Source organism: Pygoscelis adeliae, unplaced genomic scaffold (genome assembly GCF_000699105.1).
Source record: "Pygoscelis adeliae isolate BGI_AS28 unplaced genomic scaffold, ASM69910v1 Scaffold264, whole genome shotgun sequence".
NCBI lineage: Eukaryota > Metazoa > Chordata > Aves > Sphenisciformes > Spheniscidae > Pygoscelis > Pygoscelis adeliae.
This window is the reverse complement of record NW_008824672.1, coordinates 1093613-1119434: the sequence shown is the minus strand read 5'-3', so window position 1 is coordinate 1119434 and position 25822 is coordinate 1093613. Positions and strand designations below refer to the sequence as shown.

At 36.9% G+C, this 25822-nt stretch overlaps 1 protein-coding gene across 1 annotated transcript in view; it reads left to right on the top strand.

Moving 5' to 3' along the window:
- The window catches only part of CNTNAP2 (contactin associated protein-like 2), a 1203666-nt gene that overhangs the window by 344601 nt on the left and 833243 nt on the right, over positions 1 to 25822 (top strand). Inside the window, exon 2 of the mRNA XM_009323034.1 lies at positions 23028 to 23138. Coding sequence (XP_009321309.1) covers positions 23028 to 23138 — 111 coding nt within the window. The remainder of the gene's footprint in view (positions 1 to 23027; positions 23139 to 25822) is intronic.

Sequence of the window (25822 nt, the reverse complement as noted above, 5' to 3'; positions counted from 1 at the left end):
AAAGCCCTAATGTGTCTTGTAGGCTTTCCCCCCCCCCCCCCCCCCAGTTGTTTATAAGTCAAAGTAAATAAACTTAATATTCCTCCTCCCTTCCACTCCTAACCTGTAGCGGTGCTGTGCTCTGCTGAGCAGCCACTGTGTCTCACACCACCCATGGCTCTGCTTCACTGGGGACTCTGATGTTGCTTATGTATAAATAACATGCATGATCATTTAGTAGGGACTGGGATTTTGGATGAAAACAGACTTACAAATGCAGGTTTGTTATCAACAGGCAACACATTTTAAAAGGTAATGGTGTGCCAAATCAGAACACAGTTTTAATTTAAATAAACTTTACTAAAGAGTTCTGATGTGTTAATTCAAAGTTGAAATGAAGCTCTGGTGCTTCTGCAACTTTTTATAACAAGCAAAGTCAGTATTTCTAGAGGATATCTTATTTCAGACTACAACTGAAATTAGGCCACGTGCTTTACTTCCTCTCCGCCTCCAATAAACGTAACTATCCTCTGAAAATTAGTTGCAGAAATAGTACAATGGGATTAAAGTAAACTGCATGGGTTTTTTCTATGCCAAATTGTACACAGTTGTGTGAAACTGGAAAAGGCATTTTTGATTGCCAGAGTTTTGAGCATCCAGCTGGATGACTTTTTTGGCTCAAATGTCCCACTAAGAATAGAAGATTCTGAAATCGGAAGCAAGTGCTTGACTCAGTAAAATTTTCAAGTTGCCTGCTTTGGTTTTAGCATGTTAAATATCCCACTGCCTTTTTTAGGGAAAATTTATGTGCTTAAACTTAGTTCATAAGAATCTTATTAAATCTGGGCTCTGGTTAATGTTTCTACTACATACTGCATAAATTAAATGTTCATCCTGGTCATGCTCTATCACTCTGGATTGTAATGCTAGTAGAAGTTATCAGAATACACAGAAAGTACTATCCCTTATTAAGAAGATATATTTTTTACATGTTTTGGACTATAATTATACTTAAAATCACACTAAATTTTAATCTCTCTTGCTTTTCAAACTGCTTTCTTTGTAGTGCGTTCCAGTTCAGCCTTGTTTCCTCCCCTTATTTGAAGACTTGTTTACAGTACAAAAGTGGAATTAGCTCATTCTTCTGTGCATGCAGTGATTAAAATACTGCGTATTATCACTAACATAGATAGCTCAAGGTGAATTAAATGGAATTGGCTGTTTTGCATGGTGAGTTTCTGATTTTTAATTAGAGTGTTTGAATTCTGTTTGTTGCAAATGGTAGGCTGCATGCCTTGGCTCACGATAAATGTAGGTACTGGGCTGGGACATCGGTATTTTCGATAAGAACCCTGAGGGCTTTTATCCCAAAGGTCTTTTCCATGCTTGCCTTTGCAACCATTTATGCATAAAATTTCTTCAGGCCTTGTGAAAATATCTCATTTTGCTAACACAAACCCTGCTATTAAAGTGACCCTTCTGTCCAACTTCCACCTTTTTTTCTTCCCTTTTCAGTCTTATTTAAACAAATTTTGAAACATATGGTATTTAACTTCCTCAGACAAACCACCGTGTAATTTGTCCACTTTTACCATTATGTCTGAATTCTATTGAGAAATGTCAGTTACACAAAATTTCGTTGCCAGTACAAGGATGAAATTTCTTGCTGATAGGTTAAGATTCACATGGTATGTTGCTCTTAACATTTCAAATAGGTCTAGTATTTGCATATATGCAAAGTAGCATCGCTGAAAGCTGTAGTCATATACTAACAGAAATCAATCCAATGAGGCCAGAAATAATGGCTTTTTACTTATGGCATATTTCTGTAACATGGGTATCTTTCTGTAATTTGAAAAGTAAGTGGAGCTTAGTTTGTTCTGCCAAAACTGGTTATTGATGACCACAGGTGTTGGGAATTGATAGTGTAAATCTACCAAAGGACAGGCCATTTTTAGGTGCCCTGTATTTAGGCACGTTTATGATTTCAGAAGATGTGCAGGTGCACCATTATAAAGACAATGCCACAGTATAGCCTTGATTCAAGAATACTCAAGTGCTCTGCTTTGGAGCAGTCTCTCTTGTAATACCGTAAATCATAAATTCTCTGACAAGGGTCTCTTGTACTTGTTGCTTAGTGTATAGGTATAAAGAGTCTTGTACTCCATCATATAAAACTTCTGGCATCTGACACTTAAGATGACTGTTTGTTGCGACTAGGCATTGTAGATACAGAAATAATGAAAGGGTTGTTTAAAAGTTTTCCTCAAAAAGACCCTAAAATCTTTTGTTGAATTACAGATAACAAGTTACAAACAGCTCTTTCATTAAGCAGCTAGTTAGGGATTTCTAACCCGATTAAGGATTTTGATTTTTGCTGATTATGATTTTCTTTCTTTCTTAAAATAGAGATAAATTAACCCAGATGAATTAGCAGGTGAACAACAGCAAAACAGACAATTAGTAAATGTATTAGAATGGGAAGATCGAGAAAGAACAAAGATTTTTCCATTGCCATTTAAAAACCAAAAGATGTGCTAGAAAAAAAATCAACCCTATCCTCTCATATTATTAAAAAAAACGGGGCGGGGGAAAAAAAAAGGGGGGGGGGGGGGGGGGAGGGAGAGGCTGGTGTTGTGGGCTTTTTTGTTCTCCAACATCCATTACCTATTAAAGGTGAATGAGCTTTAAATACAGAATATTTCTCTGTTTGATAGAGAGACTATTTTTTGCAGACGGTGTAAAGGCAAACTGGAATATGCTGACTGTAATGTGTTTTGATTTAGATCTGCTCAATTTTGTGGTATTTCTAGCTCCTTTCCTGTGTTTCCATTTGCAACCATCATTTTACTCCTGACTGGGTTGGGACTCCCATCAAGGGGAGCTCTGCCTTTCATTAGAAGAGTTGCACTGTCCAATTTTCTGTCGTTCTTGATGTGACTTGCTTCTTAAAATGTTATTGAGGTTACCCAAATGTTGGCAGGTTGGCACTCTTGAGCTTGTGATATTCTTTGGATAATTCTTAGCCCTTAATCCCAGTGACCTCTCACTTTCTGAAACCCCCATACTGAGTCAATCAAATCAAAACAAACATTTGTTTCCCTTAAATAAAAAAATAAATTTATTGACTCTCATGGAGCTCAGAGATTTATAGACCTATCAAACTACGTTTATTTAAGAGTCATTTTCTCTTATGACTGTAACTTATTTCCACTGAGGTTCTCTGTTTTGTTGATTCATATCCCATGTGAGTTTCTTTCACTAAAATGTCTCCACTTCTTTCTGCTCCTTCATCATTTTTTTGTCTTTGCTTTCTATTCTAACTTGGCTTCATATCTCATTGACCTTTTTTTTTTAAATTATTATTTTTATCCCACCACTTTTTTCCCCCAACACTTCTACTCCCATCTGACCCACTTCTGGTGATTATTTTACTGATACCCTCTTAACCACTTCTGGTTGAATTCTGAACTTTTCGGTCCAGCTTTCCAGGACTGAGTTTAGAACAAACACCATTTCCATTTTGAGTTTCATATATATTAAAGTAAACAACAAATTACACCATCCCATACTTAATCAGCAGTGCATTGTTTTATTTTTTTCCTACAACACCCTTAAAAATAATTTCTCACGTTTTATCTTTGGACTGTGAACACTGGTGGTTTTATTAACTAGGTGTCGGTACAAATATCATGGAAAAAAAAATTCTGTACTCATCTTGCTCATGCTTCCTCTAACAATTTTAACATTCTTCTTTCTGCATCATTTCTTTCATACTAGCTGTCGGTTTTCACCATTATGTGAGGCATCTAGCCAATGGATTTTTGTGCACAACAAATCCAGTGCAAATAAGGGAAAAATCAGATGATGTTCAGTTTCCTTGTCAGAGGTCCTTACGAATGCATTCAGTAATATTACACCATCATGTGGGACAATAGAACATAGAAAATATATATTTTTTTTAAAGAGTAATAATCTTAAAATTATAATAATTTACAAATTTTTTGATCGTGTAAATTAGTTGCTACTAAATACTGAATGCTCATCTAGCATCTATGAAAGCCAACCTCTGCTAACATTTCCATGAAAACATGTTTTATCTTTCCTTGGTTTGAACAAGTAGTGTCACTAGAGGGAGCTTTTACCCATATACATGTGTGCTGTCAAGGGCAAAAAGGATTAAAACTAGTTCTTACAGCTGCCTGTAACAAATCACAAGTGCATAACGCGGGTATATTATCAGTGGATTACGTCTTTTTGAAATTTTATTTTTCATTTATGGAAGCTAATGAGTTGGGGGGAAAGCCTGGCTCTGGCTTTCGAAGAGTAGAACCAAGTTCTTGTATTCAGTAGTTCTTGGTAGAGTGTTTTTGCTCTCTTTCACAGTCTTACCCTTCTGCCTTCTACCCATTATGTTACTTTCCAAATTCTCATCTGCAGATTTCTAGTAAATAGTACTTTATCCATATCAATCTTTCTGTATATCTTGCAAGTGACAAAGTTTTTCAGCTTCTTGTGATTTTTAGTTCTCGCTTTTTTAGAAAACCATCATGGTGAACCTCAGCCAGGCATCTCGTAAGTCTTCAGAGTCCTTTAGGTCATCTTAGGCCAATAGAACAACCTTGGGGCTTAATTCTGTCATGACTATGAGGAAAAAAATGTCCAACTGGAAATCCTGAACAAAAAGTTTGCTATCTGCTTTATAATTGTAACTCACTTGGAAGTATGCCCTATTGGTCCCTTCTCTGTGTCCTGTCCACAAAGAATGTGAATTTTAATGCCTAGTTGATTTTTTTTTTTTTTTGGCAATTCTCTAGCACAAATTATACCAACAGATATTTTTACTTCCAGGGATGCCTGGTATGATATGTACTGATCTGCCTAGGATAGTTAGTTACTATCTTGGATGTTTTAACTTTGTCAGTGTTAGTCAACCCTTAACCATAGACATTTTTCTGCTGATAACTTATTCCTCATTCAGTGTTTTTCTTTTTCACTGCTTGCAAGGGTGCTAGCTGTGATGAAACCATGTCTTCATGGTGTTGAAACAACGTTGATTTCACAAGTCTTAGTAAATATGAATTATGAATTAGTACCTCTAAACTTAGAGGCTATAACTGTACTAATAGTATTATTCTGAGCTTATTAGCTCAATTATTGCTGGTCTGTTTCCTGCTTACACTTGTTCTGCCTTCCATTTTCCCTTACATAGAAGTCATTTTCTTGTCTCCACAGGCAAATATAACAAACTATCATAAAGACTGATCAGAACTAAAAAGCAGAAGGATAGTGAGCTAATTACTACGTAATCACAACTGAAAACTGTAATATTGGCACTAGGCTCAAATCTGCTCTCATTACACTTCTTTAGATAAACTGCTGTCTTCCCCTGAAGTAAATTACCATGCTTTGGTATCGCAGTCAAAATTCGATGCTCTTCATGTCTGTCTTTCAAGTATGGCTGCAGAGAGGGCACTTTTCCAAACATGCAGCATATCCATTCATAAACTTAGTCTGGAAGCTGACAGCAATCAACCTAGCTTTTCTACAACAGGGAAATATCTCCAAGTATTTTGCTTATACAGTCTCTGAGCAGGTGGTGTGTTTTGTGAGGCACCTCACAAAACTCTCGAGAGTTTTGTGACTCAAGACTAAGCATTTTCTCTTGATAAAATGAAAGCGTAAAAGTTAGGCTGTCTCTCATATTGTTTTATTGTAACTTGAAATTTCTATGGGAAATGCTGCACAAAATCTGTTCCTCAGTCAGTATACTATCACATTAGGACACAGAAGGAAATTGATTAGTGGAGACTGATTTACCTCAGTTGAAATTGCTCTGATTTTTTCAGGTAAAACAGTGTGCAGCCAGTGCTGTCATTCAGAATACCATAGATAATGATAATAGAGGTCTCTTTATACATTTATATATATTGAAATTATTTTATGAACAGTGGCTGATGGCTGACCCTTCCCCCTAAACACAAGTGCACACAGACACCTGCAGGGAATAGTGTATTCCCACCATTGTACCAAATGTAGAGAATTCCACCAAAAAATATTTCTTGTTTTATATGGAGATAGCAAAAAATCTGACATTTTGATGGCAAAAATTATTACTGGGGTTTTTGAAATATGGCTACCCAACACCCCCCAGAACCCTTCAGGAAATATTTCTACAACTGTTTCAAGTTTGGAAGAAATTTTGAAGAGATGACCTGAACACAGTGTAACTTGTTACGTCCTTCTGCCGTTCTTGTGACTCAGGAAGAGGTGCATGTCATATTCTTGGTATTCCTTCTAAGGTTGCAAATGGCTTCCAATGTTTCATGCAATTATTGCCAATATTTCTGAGGTACAAAATGGGAGGATGGGCTTCATGAGTTGGAAGCAGTGACGTGGAAATTGTATTTCAGGCCTAATACTCTGCATATTGCTCAATGGTAAGCCTTTTCTTTCCCAAACATTAAATGAATGCTAAATGCTTTTTCACCCCAATAAACTTATTTTCATAAATGCTACCTAGGTTTGATTTTTCTGGGCCTTCTTGCTGCCTATACTGAAGTACAATATGTTTCTTATCTAAATTATTTCAACACCTGTATTTAACCATTATCACATGAGAAAACCTAAGTATTCATGTTGATGACCAGATATTAGCTGAGAAATAACAAGAATTCAAGAAACATGTCTCAGAGCTGGCTGAGAGAGTAACAGACTAGCAGATTGACAACTCTTTCCACATCATATTACAAATAACAGAACAGATATGACATGGTGAATTCTTGTGCTATCATGATACAAAAGGTAATTCAGTGCATGTGAATTAAGAATAATGTAAAATACAACATACAAATATATTTTATATCAATATTTTTATTTGAAAACAAAAGGCCTTTTTCATTAAAAGAACTCTAAGGAATTAGCAGCTGGGGCAGGAAAACTCACCTACACTCAGAGAGTTTCAAGAATGGTTCGCACATTTGCAGCAGAGAACTCTCTTAATGATCTTAGATTTGAGGTCAGGATAATGCAATAGTGGGGCAATACCTTATTCCATTCTGTAAATAATACAGAATACCTTTATATCAGCTATTCAGATATGAGCATACCATCTTCTTTTATTTGAAATAAGGTACCAATTATGTTCATTAGTTATTTAGCAAGCATTTTTCTCTGACTTCTTGCCTGTGGGAAGTTCTATCAGTCCTGAAGGTTTTTCTTGTACTATTTTCCTGAATTTTTTTTTTTTTAAACTGTTTGGCCTAATACTAAGTGTGAGACCTCTAAGCATGAGGTTTAATTAATAGGGCATCATTTATGAATTCTGAGCATCAAATACCACACGGTCAGCCTAAAAATTGAAATTCCTCTTGGGAATTTTGGCATAAGGCATGCCACAATTTCATACTCTTTGAGCAACATGTGAAAACCAACTTGACAATAACTGCAGTCCTTTTCTTAAGTGGATATTATGTGTGGATATCACATTTATAATAACACAACATCACTGTTCCTTTGTTTATGTATTTCCTGTGTTGATTTTTTTCCTATTTGATTTCAAGCCATCCTAAGATACCAGTAAGATGGGATGCAAAATTCACTGCAAGTTTTACTTATGTGTTTATTGCAAATTTGATTTTCTGTGTAAGAACAGAAGTGGAGGGAAAATTTGCAAACTTTTGCTTATATTAATGAAAATCAGAATTATACTGTCCTATTTGTGGTCCTCCTCATTTTCTTCTCAATAATGTTTTACTTGTACGCATATACAGCATGAAAAGTACCTATATGTATGTGCATGTGCTTCCAGTGTATATTGTCAACCAAACTGAAAGAAGATGCATGGATACTGGAAAAGGATCATTAATCAAACAGATGTATTTTCAGTAATTATGAAATCTCCCTATTAAGCAGAAGCAGTAAGTCATTAAAATATGTTCTCCAGCCTTTTGGCTAAGATCAAGCATAGAGTATCTTCTCATTAGGATAATGGAGTTCAATAAAATGATATTCCATCATTCTCCATAAGGGAGCAAAATGGAACTTTTTGGTTAACTGCAATCACTTATTCATTTTATCTTCCTCCAGTCTTGTTCATTCATTCATTTATAAGAGAAAATTAATTCTTCACACATTCAGCCTACTATCCTGGCAAACTGCATCGAACATAAAAGTTAACTTTGTAAATTAAATTAAGGGTGGCTTAATGAAATTAATCCTGAGAATCAAATGCACAGAAGTGCAAAGTATTTGGTTTTCTTTTTCTTGGTGGATTTTTTTTTTTTTAAATTCAGGAAGCTGTTAATAATACAAATTCAATTTGTTAAATTTAAGGAGACTTTATAGAGGAAAATCAGAGGTTCATTACATAAATCAGTTTAACTTTTTTTTTCTTGCCATTGTCTTTTTCACTTGAATTTCATTTATACTGATTATTTCCTATTTGTTTTCAACACCTTCTGACTTCATTTTTCTGGGAACTAAGGATCTTAATTATACATACTTGATTGGACATATCTTCATTAACCATTTATGGATTCAGAAGTGGGATAGAAAAAACAAGCTTGAAAGGCACTATTTATCATGGCATATCATCTTAGAAATGATATTATAGCAGATTTTCCTTATTCTGACTGGATGTCCTTCATTCATAGTTGAATGAAAGGATTGAATAGTTTTACTTTTTGCTTCAAGCTTTTTGGTGATCTTTACCCAGAGTAATTCTGGATAAGAAGTAGTAAAGTAATCTACTCTCTGTAAAAGGACAAGGCACAGTATCTTCAGTGCATTGTGTAGGTTTTGAGGTTTGATGGAAACTTTCAAATCTTGTTAGAGGACCAAATATGAGACACTCTTATTGAAAGCAGCATTATCGCTGTGTTTATGGTGATTGACAACACAGCATGTTTAAAGTTCCCAGCACACTATTGAATATGCAGATGTGAAGATAAATCATAATGCTTTGATGAAAATATGTTGTTGCTGCTGATGCATATATGCCAGGAAGAGCAATTTAAAATGGTTGCTTGAAATGTAGGATAATGTGAATCCAGGATAGTTGTCATACTCGCTATTAAAAGTTCACATTACAAGTAGCTTGCCATAGAAATAAATAGTGAATCCTCCAATTCAGCCATTGTTTTCATCAAATGGTGCTGGATCCTGGATTCGCAGCCCCAGCTGAAACTTGAAGAATTGCTGTCTAGAGTAGGCACGTAAAAGGTTTTTCTAGCTTCCCTGTGGTGTCTTTCCTCTCCTGACATACAGCTTTTCAGTCAGCTCCTCTATGCTTGTTAGAGGGGGACTGAGCTAAGCTCAAGGCTTGTCAATGTTCTTTGCTTACTGAAAGGATGGCATAATTAGGTTCCTTTTGGTATCTTCTCATTTCCTTTATGGTGTAGGAACGCTGCCTGAATTCCAGGTTTCATTCCAGTGGGACCCCAAGAGGCTGTGTCAAGGATAGACGAAAGCTAGACCTTCACAGCTTTGTTCTGGGTGTGAATATTATACTGAAGACAGGGAGTTAAAACTTGAAGTAGAAAGCTGGCTATGTAGAATTAATTTTACAAATTAAGTTGGTGTTCTTTAGATGCCCTTGAACAGATTTGTAAAAAAACATTTAATGCTTTTTACACTGCATTTAGTCAACATTATTGGCATGAACTTGTGTGGTGTCTCTGACAAGCAATGTAAAGTCAACTCTCTGATATTTGATTGTTAGGCAGTTTGGTGGGTTGATGCTGGCCAGGTGCCAGACACTCTCACCCAGCTGCTCCAGCTGCTCCCTCACTCCCCTCCTCAATGGGACAGGGGAGAAAATAAGAAGCAGCAGCAGCTTGTGGGTCAAGATAAAGATGGGGATCACTTGCTAATTACCTCATGGGCAAAACAGATTTGACTTGGGGAAAATGAATTTAATTTATTGCCGATTAAAATAGACTTGGATGGTGCAAAACAAATGCAAAAAATGTAAAACACCTTCCCCCTGACCTCAACCCCTTTTTTCCCAGGCTCAGCTTCACTCTTTCACTTCTGACTCCTCTATCTCCCCTCCAAGCGGCGCAGGGAGATGGGGAATGGGGGGTTATGGTCCTCTCTGCCATTCCTGCCCTCTCGCGCTGTTCCCCTCCGCCAGCATGGGCTCTCCACAGGCCGTAGCTCCCTCAGGAAACATTTACCTGCTCCAGTGGGGAATCTCTCCGGGGGTGTCTGGAGCCCCTCCTACCCTCCTCCCACTCTCCCCTTGGGGCTTGCAGGGCTGTTTCTCACTCTTTTCCCCTCACCCCTCACTGCCGGGCAGCGTTCTGCCAGTATTTTGCAGGCCACAAAGCCAGCAGCCCCCCTGCCAAGACCTGGGCAACTCCAGCCGGTACAAGTGGAAAGTCCTATGGATAATGCTGCATCACTGTATATTTGTTTGTATACAGACTTTCATATGTATTTACAACAGGCATCCTTCACTTTGAACATAATGGGAATTCATGATCCAGACAAAGGTAGTAAACTGTAATGTTTGGAACTTAATATTCAGATATCTGATTGAAATTGGAGGGAATGGGCTATAATTGTAAGTCACCTTCATTTTTCAGATATGCTAATTTAACTGTGCTGTTTTCCTTGGTTGACATGTTAAACATGTAGTAATAATAAGGTTTTACCAAGCATAATTACCAAGTACTCTTGGCCTTAAAAATGCCTCAGTAGTACCCATGCATTATAATGAGGATACAATAATATATGCCATATATATAGCACCCTTCCAGCCAGCTTTTAAGACAATGAATTACATTACTATTCTCTTTAATGAGTGTTTCCAAATCAAGAGTTTCTGATGAGACAAAAAGGAAATGTGAAAAAGGAAACAGGTCTTGAGCCATTGTAAAGACATTTGCTGTTATTTAAAAAACAAAATAAAACAAACAAAAAAAACCCCAACAAAAACCAACCAAGTCTTTGGGAGCATGTGAAGTTACCTGGAGTTGTTATAACTAGCCGTCACAGTGAAAGGGAACAATGGTACACTAACCCTCTGCTTGATTAAGCCCTTTTAAAATTGATTTTGATCCTCATTAAGTTCAGAACTGGGTTTCCTACTTGGTGTTCTGCTCTAACAGAAGCTTTCCTCCTCCTGTCACAGTAATGCACCAGACAAGCATGAGTAAGGCATAAGCTGTTTTACTGTGGATGGCAAAACTGATTTGTTTAAGGATGCTTAGTTCCTTCCAAAAGCAGATGAATTTTGCCTGGGGCAATGCAAAGACTGAATGTAGGAGTAGTGCAGCACCATCCTTCCATCCTTTCTCTTCAGTCTCTACCAGTATGACAGAACCATTAAGATCTGAATCAGCAACACTGATCAATGCAGGCAGTTGATGTCCTTAGACTTGCACCTTATAGTCTGGTCATAAATTATTTTTTCAGTTAAGTAACTCTTTGGAAATGTTAATACAGTCTGTTTGTTTTGTACAGGAGAATACAAACACATTTTTGCTTTGGGGGGAGAAGAAGCAAAACTTGTTTAGTCACAATGTACTTTATGTATTTTAGGGACCTGTTCTCTGTTACATCTCCTGTGATGCTCTCAGGACAGAGAAGCCTATGAAAGAAGCTTTTTCTCACAGTAGCAGTGCTTCAAAACAGGGAATACAACCGGAAAGTCTAAACTAAGATGGGTGTGGAACACTTTATGAAACAAAATATTGGGGCCTTCTATAGCTGTTGTGTTTATCTTGATGTTTTATTTAACATCATGACTTGCTCAGATATTTCACAGAATACCATTCTGTGAAATATCAGTGGATGTTTTTGTGTCTTTTTGATTGGATGTCACCCTACTAACACAAAACAAAACCCAGACACCACTATACAATGATTGCTTGTCATCTTTTTCTCCCTTATGTCCCCTTCAAGCCAAATGATAAAAATCATTCACGCGTGTTAGATCTCTAACTACTTTTTCTTCCTTAAAAATGAAAGAACAAGTACCAAATAAGAAACAGAACACATGGTAACTTGCTTTGTCAAATTCTACCTCCAGCTGAATCCCACATGTCATTTACCAATTGGACAGACAGGAAATAATTAAGAATAAATTAATATAATTCCTTCTTCTGAATGAAATCTGAGCTATTATAAAATTTGGATATTTATTTTCCTGATGCACAAACCATGGCACTTAAAACTGTTTGAATTCAGCGTCTGGCTGTGCAATTGTTTGATATTTCTTCTTGTGTTCATGCTAAGGATTAATAAAAGCTGGCATTGGCTCTCCTTGCACTGGAATTTCATTCCCTTTTAAAAAGAACATAGAAGGACCTGCAACACTCCAAATCTGTATCTCCTCACAATAATGAAAAAACTACCATAGACATTTTTTCCCTTTTTTTTTTTTTCCTCTCCCCTCCCCGTTTAAGACTTATTGACTCCAGTGAATGTAGAACTAACAGCTAGAGTTTGGGCACACAATGTCTTATGGAATTAAAAACTGGTTGGTGTCTCAAAACTGGACATCTCGCTTCTGACTGATACTTCTGGCTTTAGCTATCCTTAGTTAGAAAAGAATTGACCTATCATACATACAGATATTTAAAAATGTTTGCTGTTTTCTTCTGATGAGATTAAATTACTTAGTTTAAACATTGACTTTACTCCCAAGTTTTACTCCTTCTAGAAAACTGGGAATCCAAGCAGGCTGACAAGGAGTTTGCTTGTGGTGCGGGTTGCCCTGCCCTGTGTCAGCAACAGGAATCCTATAAATACTTTACAACTGTAAGTCTAATATTCTCATCTTTCCAACTTGCAAATCTATCATAAACAAAAATACACTGTTCAGCTTCAGATATACAAATTTATGCAAATCTTGATCTGTTCTTATCATAGAGGTGTGATACTCCCTTTAGTCTCTAGGGAAATAAATAAAGAGTCTATCTTTAATTATTAAATGCTAGGCACTTTCAGACCTTTGGAAATAAGGTAAAATGTATCCACAAAATGTGTCTCCTATAAAGCTACTACCCTAAACTGACTTGTTCCTCGTGCTGTTGCTCCAGTGTGCTTAAGGATGCTGAACATTTACTGGAATCAACTTGCAGATTTTTTACCAGCATATGAAAACATTTGTTAGCCTGCTCTGATGTATGTATCGTTTCTTCAAGGTATTAGCGTAACAGATTTGGGCCTCTAGCGTCAAAATTCACAGCCGTGTTACATAATTGGTTTGAGTTTCACAGCCTCTGAGAATATTGCATCTCACAGGTTGGTTGTAACACAGCTTGCTCTTTTCAATCTACAATACAGAGATAAGTTCAGAAACCTAAACTATGTTCATATTTTCTTATTATCCAATGTTCCTCAATTTCTTTTTTGTTGTTGTTTTTCCTTTCCTATCTACTGTTCTATTCATCAAAATTCACGTAAGATTTTGGCCGTAAAAAACCAAAAAGATATCAGCAAATTCTGGAAGCTTATCTTCTGTTTTTGGGAAATCAAATCAAGACCAACAACATGATCTTAAATGTATGCCATGTATATCCTAGATTAATGCACCAGTAAGGAGAAAAATCAAAAGTATTTCTTCTTTCACCTGCTAAAATATCTTTTCAGGAACATTTTGTAGAAGAGGAAGGACACCAAGGTTAGACCTTATTTGTCTTTTCCTCTCAGGAAAAAAAAAAATCTGTCACTATATTACAGTTTAATTCATAGATCATGCACCTTTTGGTTTTTGCTTCTATCATCACTTCTAACAGTAGGCAAATGATAAACAGCCAACTAATAGCTTCTGCTATAAATATGACATATCTGTTTTCTCCAAAGGGGAGATGAAAATAAACAATGCACAAACATGGAATTAATAATGCCTTTGGAAAAAAAAACTGAGTTTAAGCTTAAGTGATGTTTACTTTCTGCTGTGCAAATTGAGAAACAATTCTCTGCTGCATTTTGCATACCCTGTTAATTTCTATTTTTTCTCATTTAAGCAAATGTGGAATGTGCTTTACATGCTTCATGGTATTAAATATTTTGTCTGTCTGGTAGGAGCAGAGTCTCTTCCCTAGCCATTATAGGAAAAGGGTAGTTTTTTAGTATAAAAGGCATTCAGACAGGAATCTGCAGCTTTTGCTCTGAATTAACTTTATTATGAGACTTCTGTCAAGCATCTTAACCAATCCATAAGTGGGTAGATAAAAATATCTTATTATCTCTTATGAGGTTAACTTCCTTCACTTTGTGAATCGATTTGATATCTGTAGTGGTAGGTTCTATACGCCAAGTTTAAAATATCTTTATTCTGTACCTGTGCTATATTGTTTTGAGAGTTAATATTTGGCTTTCTGAGGGCATGCTTTTATATTGAAGTGCCCAGCAATTTTAAAGTTCCTTACTGGCTGTTTTGATCTTGCTTAAATTAGGTTAAACCTGGAATAACAGCTCTGAGTTCAGAAGATTTATGTTGATATCAAACTGTTAAAAGTAAAGGGACCGTTAAAATAAGTATGTATCGTGAGGAAAAAATTACATGTCTTTTTCTTGTTAAAGATAAAAGCTTAATTTTAGAGATGGAAATCTGCTAAAGCAATGATGAAAAGTTAAGCTGACTGGTAAAAATGTTATTCAGGAAACTAATTATCACGCGTTATTGTCTTATCCCTGGGTCCTGAAAAACAAAGAAATCAAACCAACAAAAAAACCCACCGAAACCCCCACACCAACAAACGATCGAAAGATACTTGTTCATATAAGGTTGGCTGAGCAAGAACATAGGCTAGGCAATTGGCAAATGTATTTTAAGCTAAATGAGTCTTGACAAGATAAATTGTGAAGATTTTCAGTGTTCTCTTCTCTCCTCCAGCCTTGTGGGTTCCTCTGCCCTCTACTCTAAAACTTTTTATGTGACATGACTCCAGGCTTCTCCATACTTAATTCAGATAGGTACCAGTCTGTGAAAAATCATACCTACCTGCAAAGATACTTAAGAATGAACTTTGTTTGCTGTAGCATCCTCCAAAACATTCAGGTATTTCCAATAGTGAAAAGGTGAAGAAGTATATTTACATGTCAGAAGGTTAAAAACTAAAGAGGCATCTGAGGATTGGATATGCAAAAATACAAAAATACTTATGAATTTTACTTTGCATAGAGTTGACAGTCTATTATTGCTTATGCGCTAAGGACAGTTTAATGAAATCCCAAGTGTACAACCAGACAGACTGACGGACTTCCGACTATTCCAGATGCAATTGACCTGAGGTTTTTTTTTTAAAACTGAGCAAGTAATACGGCAGCTTTCTCATACAACTTTTCCAGTCGCGTAGGGTGCAAAGCAATTTATAAATTTGTTCATAAAAAACACAGCAGCGCGATGGCATGAGCATTTGCCAAATTCTCAAAGGACTGTGGAATGCTCCGCAGACTCTAAAGCTAAACCAGAAGCAATCCAGACGTGTTTTTGTTTTAAAGTGGTGTAAAAACTTCCTCTGTCCACTCTTTTCCAGTTAAAAAAAAAAACAAACCACAACCTAAAACCAACCAACCAACCAAAACCCTGCAAAAACCTTACTGTGGATATAGCTTAGAGACAATAAAAAGAATATAATTATTTTTTTAAATAATTCAAAATTTAATGCTACTAAATAATAAGACATAAGTTTAATTTTAAGGACCCCTGTTCTTTCCAAATGTAAAATACTAAAGAAAAAAAAAAATCTTGTAAATTCTGAGTTTAAAATATTGATACTTTCCTGAAAAACTGAAGTGCAAAAGTTTTGGGGACAGTTTTTTCTTTTTCCTTTGTGAAATGTTGAAATTTTGATAAATCTGAATTTCAAGAGGCTACTTTGTATACCTTTATACTTGTTATGATTCCAAACTGAATAATTTATTTAAAAAATAAATCCTAATTTCTCTGGTTAAATTGTAGATCGCAGTAATTAATGACATTTACTTTAAACTTTTTCTCATTTTCAGTAGTTAAAGACAGAAGTATGGAGCATACTGTGGAACATGTTGTATGCCATTTGATGAAAGGCAGTGCAGCCAGAAATGTCTGATAGTAGTCATATAATATATCGCATATTTGCGCTATTGTTATGATATTACCATTTCCAATATTTCCCAGGAGTGCTTACAAATGTTTACTAATAAATCCACAAAACAAGAAAGTTTTCTTATCTATTAGTAACCCAGTCCTTGGATGGAATAGGGCACTAATTTATACAAGTCAAAACATGTAGTCATACCATGACTTTTGGGATTAATAAGGCTTTTGGCTACTCTGAAAACTAGTCAATAGGTATCAGAAACAAAGTTCAGGTAAAAGGATACTTTGGAAAATCTGGTAAAGTACTGTCTGTCTTTGGGCATCCAAATGCATTTTTTGAAATGTGGCCCTGGTGGTGCATCCAGTGTTGCCCAAAGACTAATTCCTGAATCGGAACCAGAACAAAGAAACAGGCCTGACTGGCTGTGCTCTGCTGTGAGCAAAGTAACCGCCATAAAAAAACAGTACCTGAGACTTGTTCCTTTCCTTGCAGAGATCTATAGAAAGGCTTGAAATAAACCTCAGAACAAGTAACCTTGAACAGTACGGGTTGTGTGGAGACCACTAAATTCATATAATTTATGGCTTCACCTTGGAGGGGGGAAAATAGCTGCTACGTTTTCTTCCTTTTCAGCAGCAGCCACCCTTTTGAGCAACAATGTGTTATCTCTATTGATGGTATGCAACTTGAGGTGGAATATGAAACATCCCAGGTGATCAATATGAGCAGCTCTAATCTTTTAGATCACAGCTGAACTCCAGAGATACTTACAGAAAAGCTTCAGTTACACGTGGACTCACTTGCTCATGAAGCCGAATGTGAACTTGGTTCCCTAGCAGCCTGTCAAGACTGTCCTGTGAAATGTCAGTCATGTGGGGAAACTGCAGACTTCTGCAATATGGAAAGAGCACTATGCTCACAAGAGCACAGTGAGAAATAACAGATCAAAGCAACGGAGGCCAGTAGAAATAGCAAACAAGAAGCCAAATGAGGCTTATGTGAGACTTGCATTGACTTTCTGACATGCAAATGGGAATGGTAACTGGGAAAGGAACTGTTGTGTGTGCAGAGTACTGCCCTGTTTGCAACATGTGTAGTGTGGACAGCTCTATTGTGGCTTAAGGTATCTAAAAAGTGGGTTGGTTTTTGTTACCCTTCTAATGTAAGCATGGTACAAAACGAGTCCCACTTGGGACAGTAGGTGTGACAGAAAAGAGTAAAAAAATGAAGCTTCCACTCTACCAGTCATCATCCTTATCTAGTCGATAAAGCAGTCCAAGAAACTTGCTGGGGAGTAAAGTTAGCTTTTTATCTTAAAGTAACAGTATATGGTGGATTTTTTTTTATTATTATCCCCCACAGTCAAGAAAAACACAACAGAACATGCATAAGGCAAAAGGTTGTTGAACGACCCCAAAGGCTGGTACATTTGGCAAATACACCTGACAGGCAAGTATTTCCTTTCCCCATAAAAGAAGGTCTTCCTTGATAAGCTCTTTACTGATTTCTTGCTGACTTAAGAACTTGGAGCATGAGGTGTACCCTGCCTGGCATTTGCCAGCCATTACCATCAGTATTTATTTTTTTCATTAGTGGCCCTTCTGAGAACTGAGGAAAGGGCTTCTCCAGCAGTGTTCCTGTCACACATGATGAGAGGTTTGGCTAGAGGTTTCTCATACTGAGCAACAGGCTTGTGACACAGGGCCAAGGTTGATTTTCTTGTCATTGAAATTAAACCTGTGATAGGCTGTCCTCAATAACACCTGCTTCTAAGTTTGATGTTTTTTAAAGGGGTTACCATTGACCATGAGCTGCTTTGTAGCATCTCCCACTTTTCAGTTAAGCATCACTTTAAAAGTTCATTTGAAACAGTGCATAAAATGTTCTAGCGACTTATGCTTATTTATTCCTACTCTTTGGCGGGGACACAGTCTTGTGAATTAAACACGGTGGATTCTAGTGTTCATTTCAGATTATAAAAGCTGCTTATGCAATATGAAAAGTAAGGCTGTCTCAGCATACTAATATGCTGCAATCCAAACCAGCTGCATTAATATTCCTGTTGGTTGTCATTGGAGATATGCCAATTCCCATACTTATTTATCCACGTTCCAGAGTGCCCTTGCAATCTCATGACTGCTTTTCACAAGTGCTTGGTGGCTTATTCTTTCTCCTCAGCACGCTACAGAGAAATCACTCTACATATTCAAATTGGAGGAGAAAAATGTGCTTGGGATAACTAGCATTTAGCACACAGTACAAATTAAACCCAGATGATACGATTCTCTCCCTTGCTCCCCAACGTTTACATGAGAATTCATATTTTAAAGCAGGAGTCTCTTGCATTACAAGTAAAGATTAAAAGTTGCTTTAAACTTTTTTCCTTGCACTTGACAGGCATTTTTGTATAATTAATGAGTTGGATATACTGGTAATAGTTAAGATTTTGGGGTTTGTATTGTAAATGTTCTGCTTGTACAGTGAAAATGTTGTGTAAAAGAGAAACAGTTAAGACTTTATGGTCAGAAAGCCACGGCTTTGTGTATTTCTTGGCTAAGATTTTTTTTTTAATGCTACTTCAGATTGACTCATCTGTTTCATATTCTACTAGCAATTAATTGTGGCTATTTTGGACTCAGAACACAATATTGATATTGCAGTCATTTGCCTTTTTGCATTTAAGTTTATCAGCTTTCAAGTTCTTCATTTCTTCACTTCAACAACTTTTTTTAGTAAAGTTGTTATTGGCAGTATGTTTATGTCTTAGAGCTAATATCCTACAGCAAAATTATGATAATGGATTATAATTTGATAGAAAATCTTGACTGAAGATTTTGAAGAAGGAGGGGTAAATTTGTGGATTTTGGGTTTGGTATTTTTTTAAAGGTCTGTTCCTCAGTGCACACTGGACCATAATGATGGAAAAGCCTTTGTTCTTCAAAAGCATTCTTAGTAAGTCACCATCACTTATTTCTGATGAGTGCTATTTATCAGTATCCAAATATTTTTCTTTTTTAGAAGCACTGTACACATCTTAGCTCTCTTTTTACTTTGCTGACAGAATCTTTGCAAAAGCTTCTGAGAGATCTTCCAATGCAGCTTCAAATTATTAATAAAAACCACCTGTAACTAGAAATGTATACTGTTCCCATTTCTTAACATTTCTAAATGTATAGTTTTTTGTATGCATTCTAACCTGCTGCTAGATACAAATGTCAAGAAGAAACAAATGAACTGCAGATTGTCTTTTTCATCTACTCAGACTGCTTTGATAAGATATGTCAGCAACTTTACAGGTGACCTGTTTATTGATCAGGATGCTAAGCATTTGAACAGACTTCTGTGAAGTGAAGCATTGAGTTTGTTTACTCTGCTTTGCCCAACAAAAATCATTGAAGTCACTGGTATAGCGAGGATTAAGCTTTAACAACCTCTGGGGTTGATAAATCAAGAGTTTGTGTGTATATGGTCTGCTTTGTGCTACAATCAAGGCCTGTCCCTTCAAATAGTCTGGTCGCTATTCCCCAAATAGTTCATGGACTAAATAAGTGGGAATTAACACAATTGCAGGCAAAGTAGAAGACAGCCCTTTTTCTAGTCTATCCAGCATGGTGGGTAAACTATATAAATAAACTATAAATAGACTGTAAAACAGGAAAGGACAAGCATCCTTTCCTGGTTTTGTTGAGTGCAAACACCAGAACATATGAGAGGCTGCACTTGGTAGGACAAAAGTTCCATCTCACCTGGTATCTGGTTTCTAATAGCTAGGTGCCTGAGAAAGCATGTAAGAACAGCAAGTGCATAGCAGTCCTTCCCTTCCATAGTCTTTAGGTCTTGAGGAATTTGAAGCTTGTGGATTGCAGAGGTTTTGCATTTGTATTTAATGACATTAGGTGACCTTTCTTCCATTGATCTAATTATCTGACTCTCAAGGAAGCTTGTTTCTGATGGACACACACTGTAATTTCCCTCTGAATAGGAAAGTCAGAGTATCGAATGTCATCAAACCTATGACAAAGTTAGTGGTTCTTTCTATCTGAACAGAATGGAGGCGAGTGGAACTGTGGTTTTGCTTCAGGAAGTTAACATTTAAATGGACCTAAGCTGGCTTGGATGTTAATACATCACTGAGATAAATAGTATGGAGGAGAGTTTATTTCTTTGCTGCTATGATGCTGGCAGGAGAGTGCGCTCTGTAATTGATTAACAGGGCACAGTACATTGACTTATATGGGGAAAGCTATTATATCTCAGTAACAGGAAGGTATATATGATTCTGGTTTTAGTAAGTAAAAAATTGAATTCTGCAGGAAATAACTAAAAATGCTGAAAGAACCAAAGGTTCCCAAGGATTTTTTTTTCTCTTAAATCTGTGGCATAACAGCATTTCATGTTGTGAAGGAAGTTTAAATAGTGCAATATATTTAGTGGAACTTTCATACAGGGCTAGAAATATTAGCTTATGTAAGCGGTCTTTTAACTTTTGTTCTATTGGATGTAAAATTATGAGTTATTGATGAGATTTAGTATCTTTTTTAACATCTATTCATTTGAAGTATAATCATTCCCTATAATTCATACACATTTATGGTGAATTTCCTATATTTTGAAGCCCAAATGAGCAGGCAGGTTGGGGGGGGTGTGTGTGTCTGTGTCTTTTAAATAATGAGAAAGTGAGGTATTTTTGGTTTTATTCTTTAGTTTATTAGTTGGCATCCCAAAACAGGCATAGGAAGCAAATGCAGTTCTAAACAATAGTGAAGGAAACCCATATCAACTCTGCTTGGTTTTTCCACCCTGCCCGCACATTTCCTTAACAGTAAATATCATGTAAGATAAGCATAGGAAAATGCTATAAAGAGATTTTGTTATGTATTTTTTAAATATTCCTGACTATGTGTTCTTCTGCTTTTAAATGTTTCGTTCCATTTTTATCCTAGACAACAGAATTAAGAACAAACGACTTCAAATCTCTAGCTAGGTAACACTAGCAATGAAGTGGCAGCAAGAGTGGTTTGCTAGCTGTCTTTAAGTTGAAAAATTATTTTTATTAACTACCAAAAATACACTATAGATCCTATAAGATCTTATAGATACATTATAAGAAATACATGAGAAAAACTTTGTCAAGTAACTCTGTCTTTCTGTGATTATGACATTTAGGGCAAAATTTGTAATAAGTACTTCAATCTGCTGCTCACTTCTGTTCTTAAGCTCTAACCTCATACTACTTTGACTGAAATAATAGCAGCCTGCCACCCAAGATCTTAAAACGTAGGCCCTTGCTCCATGCCATACGCCTGCTCTCAGAGACAGGTCCTGTGAGACCCCAGTGTGCTGCCTGGGTGGTGTGATGTGAGCACAAGGCGCTGCACCCATCAGGCTGCAGGCTTCTGACCAGATGTGCTGTGTGGCTGCAGCCAAAGCAGCGGGAGGAGGGGAATCGATCCTTCTGTTTTGTGGTATAAACAATAATGCTTAAAACCATTTATCTTCCCTTGTCAAAATTCCATCATTAAATAGCATGGTAGTGAACTTTAAACTCATTGGAATTGTCCTTTAATTCAGTGCCAAGCAATTGCCCTTTATTCTTGCCTGTGCCTTTATGCTGGTATGAAGTTTGTTTTCTCCCTCAACAAACTCTCAGAGTTTTGTGAAGGAAACTTATTTATTTTGTTAAATGTCAAAGTAGTGATTCATGAACGAATGTTCTTCTGTATTTCTGGGCTTCAGATTCTCTTGCTGTGAAAGTAATTTTATTTTTCTTTACATGAGACTGGAAGTTTTAGGAGACCTGCATTATAAATTGCTTGATTCACTCACGATCCTTTTTTTTCCCCCTTAAAGTTCCTCTTTTGAGGGTAGAGTTAATTCAGTCTCCATGTGTGATCCAGTCTGACCAAATCACTGTTTTCTAATTGTACCAAAACTATGTGGTGTGGCTGAGCGTTAAATATGCTGCCTACTAGGGGTGGTCTAATGCTTTCTAGATACATAAATCGAGGGTGTTTCCACTTATAGCAGAGCCAGTGTTGCAGTGCGTGTATTTAAAAACATTAGTCAAGCTGACTGGTGTAGGTTACTTTTTTTTAGGTTGTACCTGAAATGTAAACGAGTAATTTAACCTATGTATTTCACCCATCTGTTGAAATAACTGAGGAAAAACTAGAACAAAGGGCAGTACATTAACTATCTAAGTATTTGAAAAATCAAAAACCAGTTCTCCTCATTCTAATTTACATGACTTCATACAACAGCAGGAGATTTGTTTTAAACTTCTTTTCATTAGAAAGGCAAAGATTCTGATTTTGTTTTTTTCCATCTTAGATGCTAATCTTCTTTATACTAAGTAAAATAGAAGTGAAGTGCTCAAATGGATTATAGAGATTATATTTAAAAAAATGTTTTGTTAATTTTTTCAGTAAATCTGTAATATGTGATAATTCATAGGCGTTTATTAATGTACCCTGATTTATTTTCTTTTTTAAAGTATCAGGTTATCAGCACTTATATTACAGAACTGAAAATTTATATCTGATCTGCTTCTTACAAAGCTTTCATGATAATACTTCTCTTTAGCACTACATTTTCATGTCACCAAAAATATTCCAGATACACCAGGACAGGCTTTTTTGTTTGTTTGTAGTATCCCTAAGGAGAGTGGTGGCCCATGGTTAGGCATTACCATTACCTAATTTTGTCCTTTGTTGAAGTCTTTACTTTCTCATGTTGAGGTGTGTATCTGTATGTGTGTGTTTGTGGGTTTTCTTGAGGGTTTGGGGGTGGGTTTTTTGTGGGTTTTTTGTTTGTTTGTTTTTGTTGGTTTTGTTTGGTTTTTTTACTGAAGTGTTGGGATGTAGCCACCTGCATTCCAGGTGTACAAAAATAACAAGGCTGTGTTATTACCCAAAAGAAAAATAAAGGGCACATTGCCACTTAATATGTATGAATAAATATGTATGAATAATTAACAGCATAAAGTGAATCTGTTTTCTTGTTTTTCAGAAAAGTGTGATGAACCTCTGGTCTCAGCATTACCCCACTCCTCCTTCAGCAGTTCATCATCTATGACAAGCAGCTATGTGCCAGGGTATGCCAAGTTAAACAAGAGAGGAGGTAAGGGGCGCTCTCTACCTTAATGTTCAGATATTTAAAGAAAAAAACACAAATTATATTTTTAATATGAAAATGCTTTTTATGTAAAATATTATTGCTTCAGTTTGTTTTAACAAAATTTTAGCTGCCTGACAGACTGTTTTCGTAAATGGAATGAATTTCTATTTTATTGTATGTGACAGTAATTGCACTCCATTGCACTGCAGGGAGAAATACACTACTAATAACATGTAGCAGCATGGGCCAAATGCCTAATATCAATGGAGTCATACAGTACGGTTGTATAATTTACTTCAGTTAAAAAGGCTGTGTTCATCGGGTATATGAACATTTGCAAGGTCATGGTTGTTGGAGCTTTGATGCGCTTTGTTGATTTAACTTGTTTCCCACCTTAGCAATGACTGCTGTCATTCAGTTTTTTCTAGTACCACAGGAACTTTGCCTTTTGCATGTATTTCTGTTAATGCAATGAGATGTGGTTCAGAAGTAACAAAGCCACTTCAATTTTGGTGGTTGGTAGAATAGGTGCATAAGTTTGCTGATTTACCTGGTCAAATTATATCCTTAGGGCTAGGCAAATTTATTTCACTGTCTGAACACAAGTCTTTACCTTCACCCATAGGAATTTTCATAGCTTTCCTTGAAATTTCTAGATGTCTGTATGTATACCACTTTGATATCGATCTCTAAATTAATTTCACAGGAATGACACATTTAAAAATGAAGCTTTAGATTAACAGAAAATTAATATTATGAATACTATTGATTTTATTTTTTTCTAAATAGTATCAATCTAAAAGTCCTAAAATCTAAAATGTCCTGGATTCTTGTAGATCAATACCAAAATTTTATCTTCCTCCCAAAATACATGTCAAGGGTATAATGAATTGACTTAACGAACCTATAATTTAGAAAAATTTTCACTGTAAGGATGAAGAAGAGAGAGCAAGTGACTATAGTGCCTCGATCTTCTAAGTCCTGAAGATATATAATAATGGCAAAACACCAGTCTTGTAGAAGGTTGGCTTATTTTCACTGCTACTTTATTTTTCCTGCTCCTGCAGGAATTATGTTGCTCCTGCCTGGATACCATATTCTGCCTCCTAAAAAAAAAAAAAAAAAAAAAGCATTGAAAGAAAAGTGACAATCTTTTGTCTTTGGCTCTTTGTAAACAAAATCTGAAATACTATCAAATGGTGGAACACTCTTGAGGTTAAAAGCAGAATTTGTTGCGTTGAAATTATAGCCTAGGCTGCCCATGTTCACCAATTTTTTATACTACTGTTTGTGCAGCTTCCAAGACATGAGCAAAGCCATGAATTTCCTCTTAGCCTAATTGTAATCTTATATCAAAGAATAATTATTGGGCTAGCTATTATTACAAAAAAAAAGAAAGAAAAGAAAAAATACTGTTAGGGAGAAAAGTCTCAATAACAAAACAGACTATATACGCATACTTCCTTGAGTCTATCCCTTTCCATGGTGTTACACTCCCGCTGTCACAGGTCCTCCAAACCTTACGGAGGATGGCTCTAGCTGGGGTGGTGGCTATGGTGCATTGTCAGTGTCCCAGGCTCTTTACTGGGAGGAGGATGCAGATGGATGAATCAAGACATGTTGGTCAAACTAAAGGACAAGAAGGAAATGCACAGGCAGTGGAAGCAGGGACAGGTATCCTGGGAAAAGTATAGGGATGTTGCCTGGTTGTGTAGGGATGGGGTCAGGAAGGCCAAGGCATGGCTGAAGCTGAACTTGGCAAGGGACACAAAGAATAATAAGGGCTTCTACAGGTATGTCAGTCAGAAAAAGAAGGTCAAAGAAAGTGTACCTCCCCAATGAACACAACTGGCAAACTGGTAACAACAGATGAGGAGAAGGCTGAGGTACTCAACAACTGTTTTGCCTCAGTCTTCACTGGCAATCTTTTTTCCAACACCTTTTGAGTGGATGGATCTCAAGGCGGGGACTGGGGGATCAAAGTCCCTCCCACTGTAAGAGAAGATAGGGTTCTTGGCCACCAGAGGAACCTGAACATACATAAGTCTGTGGGACCTGATGAGATGCATCCCAGAGTCCTGAGGGAATTGGCTGATGTAGTTGCCAGGCCACTCTCCACAATATCTGAAAAGTCATGGCAGTCAGGTGAAGTCCCTGGTGACTGTAAAAAGGGAAACATTGCACCCATTTTTAAAAAGGGCAGAAAGGAGGACTCTGGGAACTACTGACCTGTCAGCCTTACCTCTGTGCCTGGAAAGAATCATGGAACAGATCCTCCTAGAAGCTATGTTAAGGCACATGGAGGACAGGGACGTGATTTGACACAGCCAGCATGGCTTCACCAAGGGCAAGTCCTGCCTGACCAATGTAGTGGCCTTCTATGATGGAGTGACTACATCAGTGGACAAGGGAAGAGCTACGGATGTCATCTACCTGGACTTCTGTAGGGCCTTTGATAAAGTCCCCCACAACATCCTTCTCTCTAAACTGGAGAGGTATGGATTTGATGGGTGGACTGTCCAGTGGGTGAGGAACTGGTTAGATGGTCGCATCCAGAGGGTAGTGGTCAACGTCTCAATGTCCAGATGGAGGTTGCTGATGAGTGGCCACTTAACAAGGCCAAGTGCAAGGTCCTGCACCTGGGTCAGGGCAACCCCCGGTATCAATACAGGCTGGGGGATGAAGGG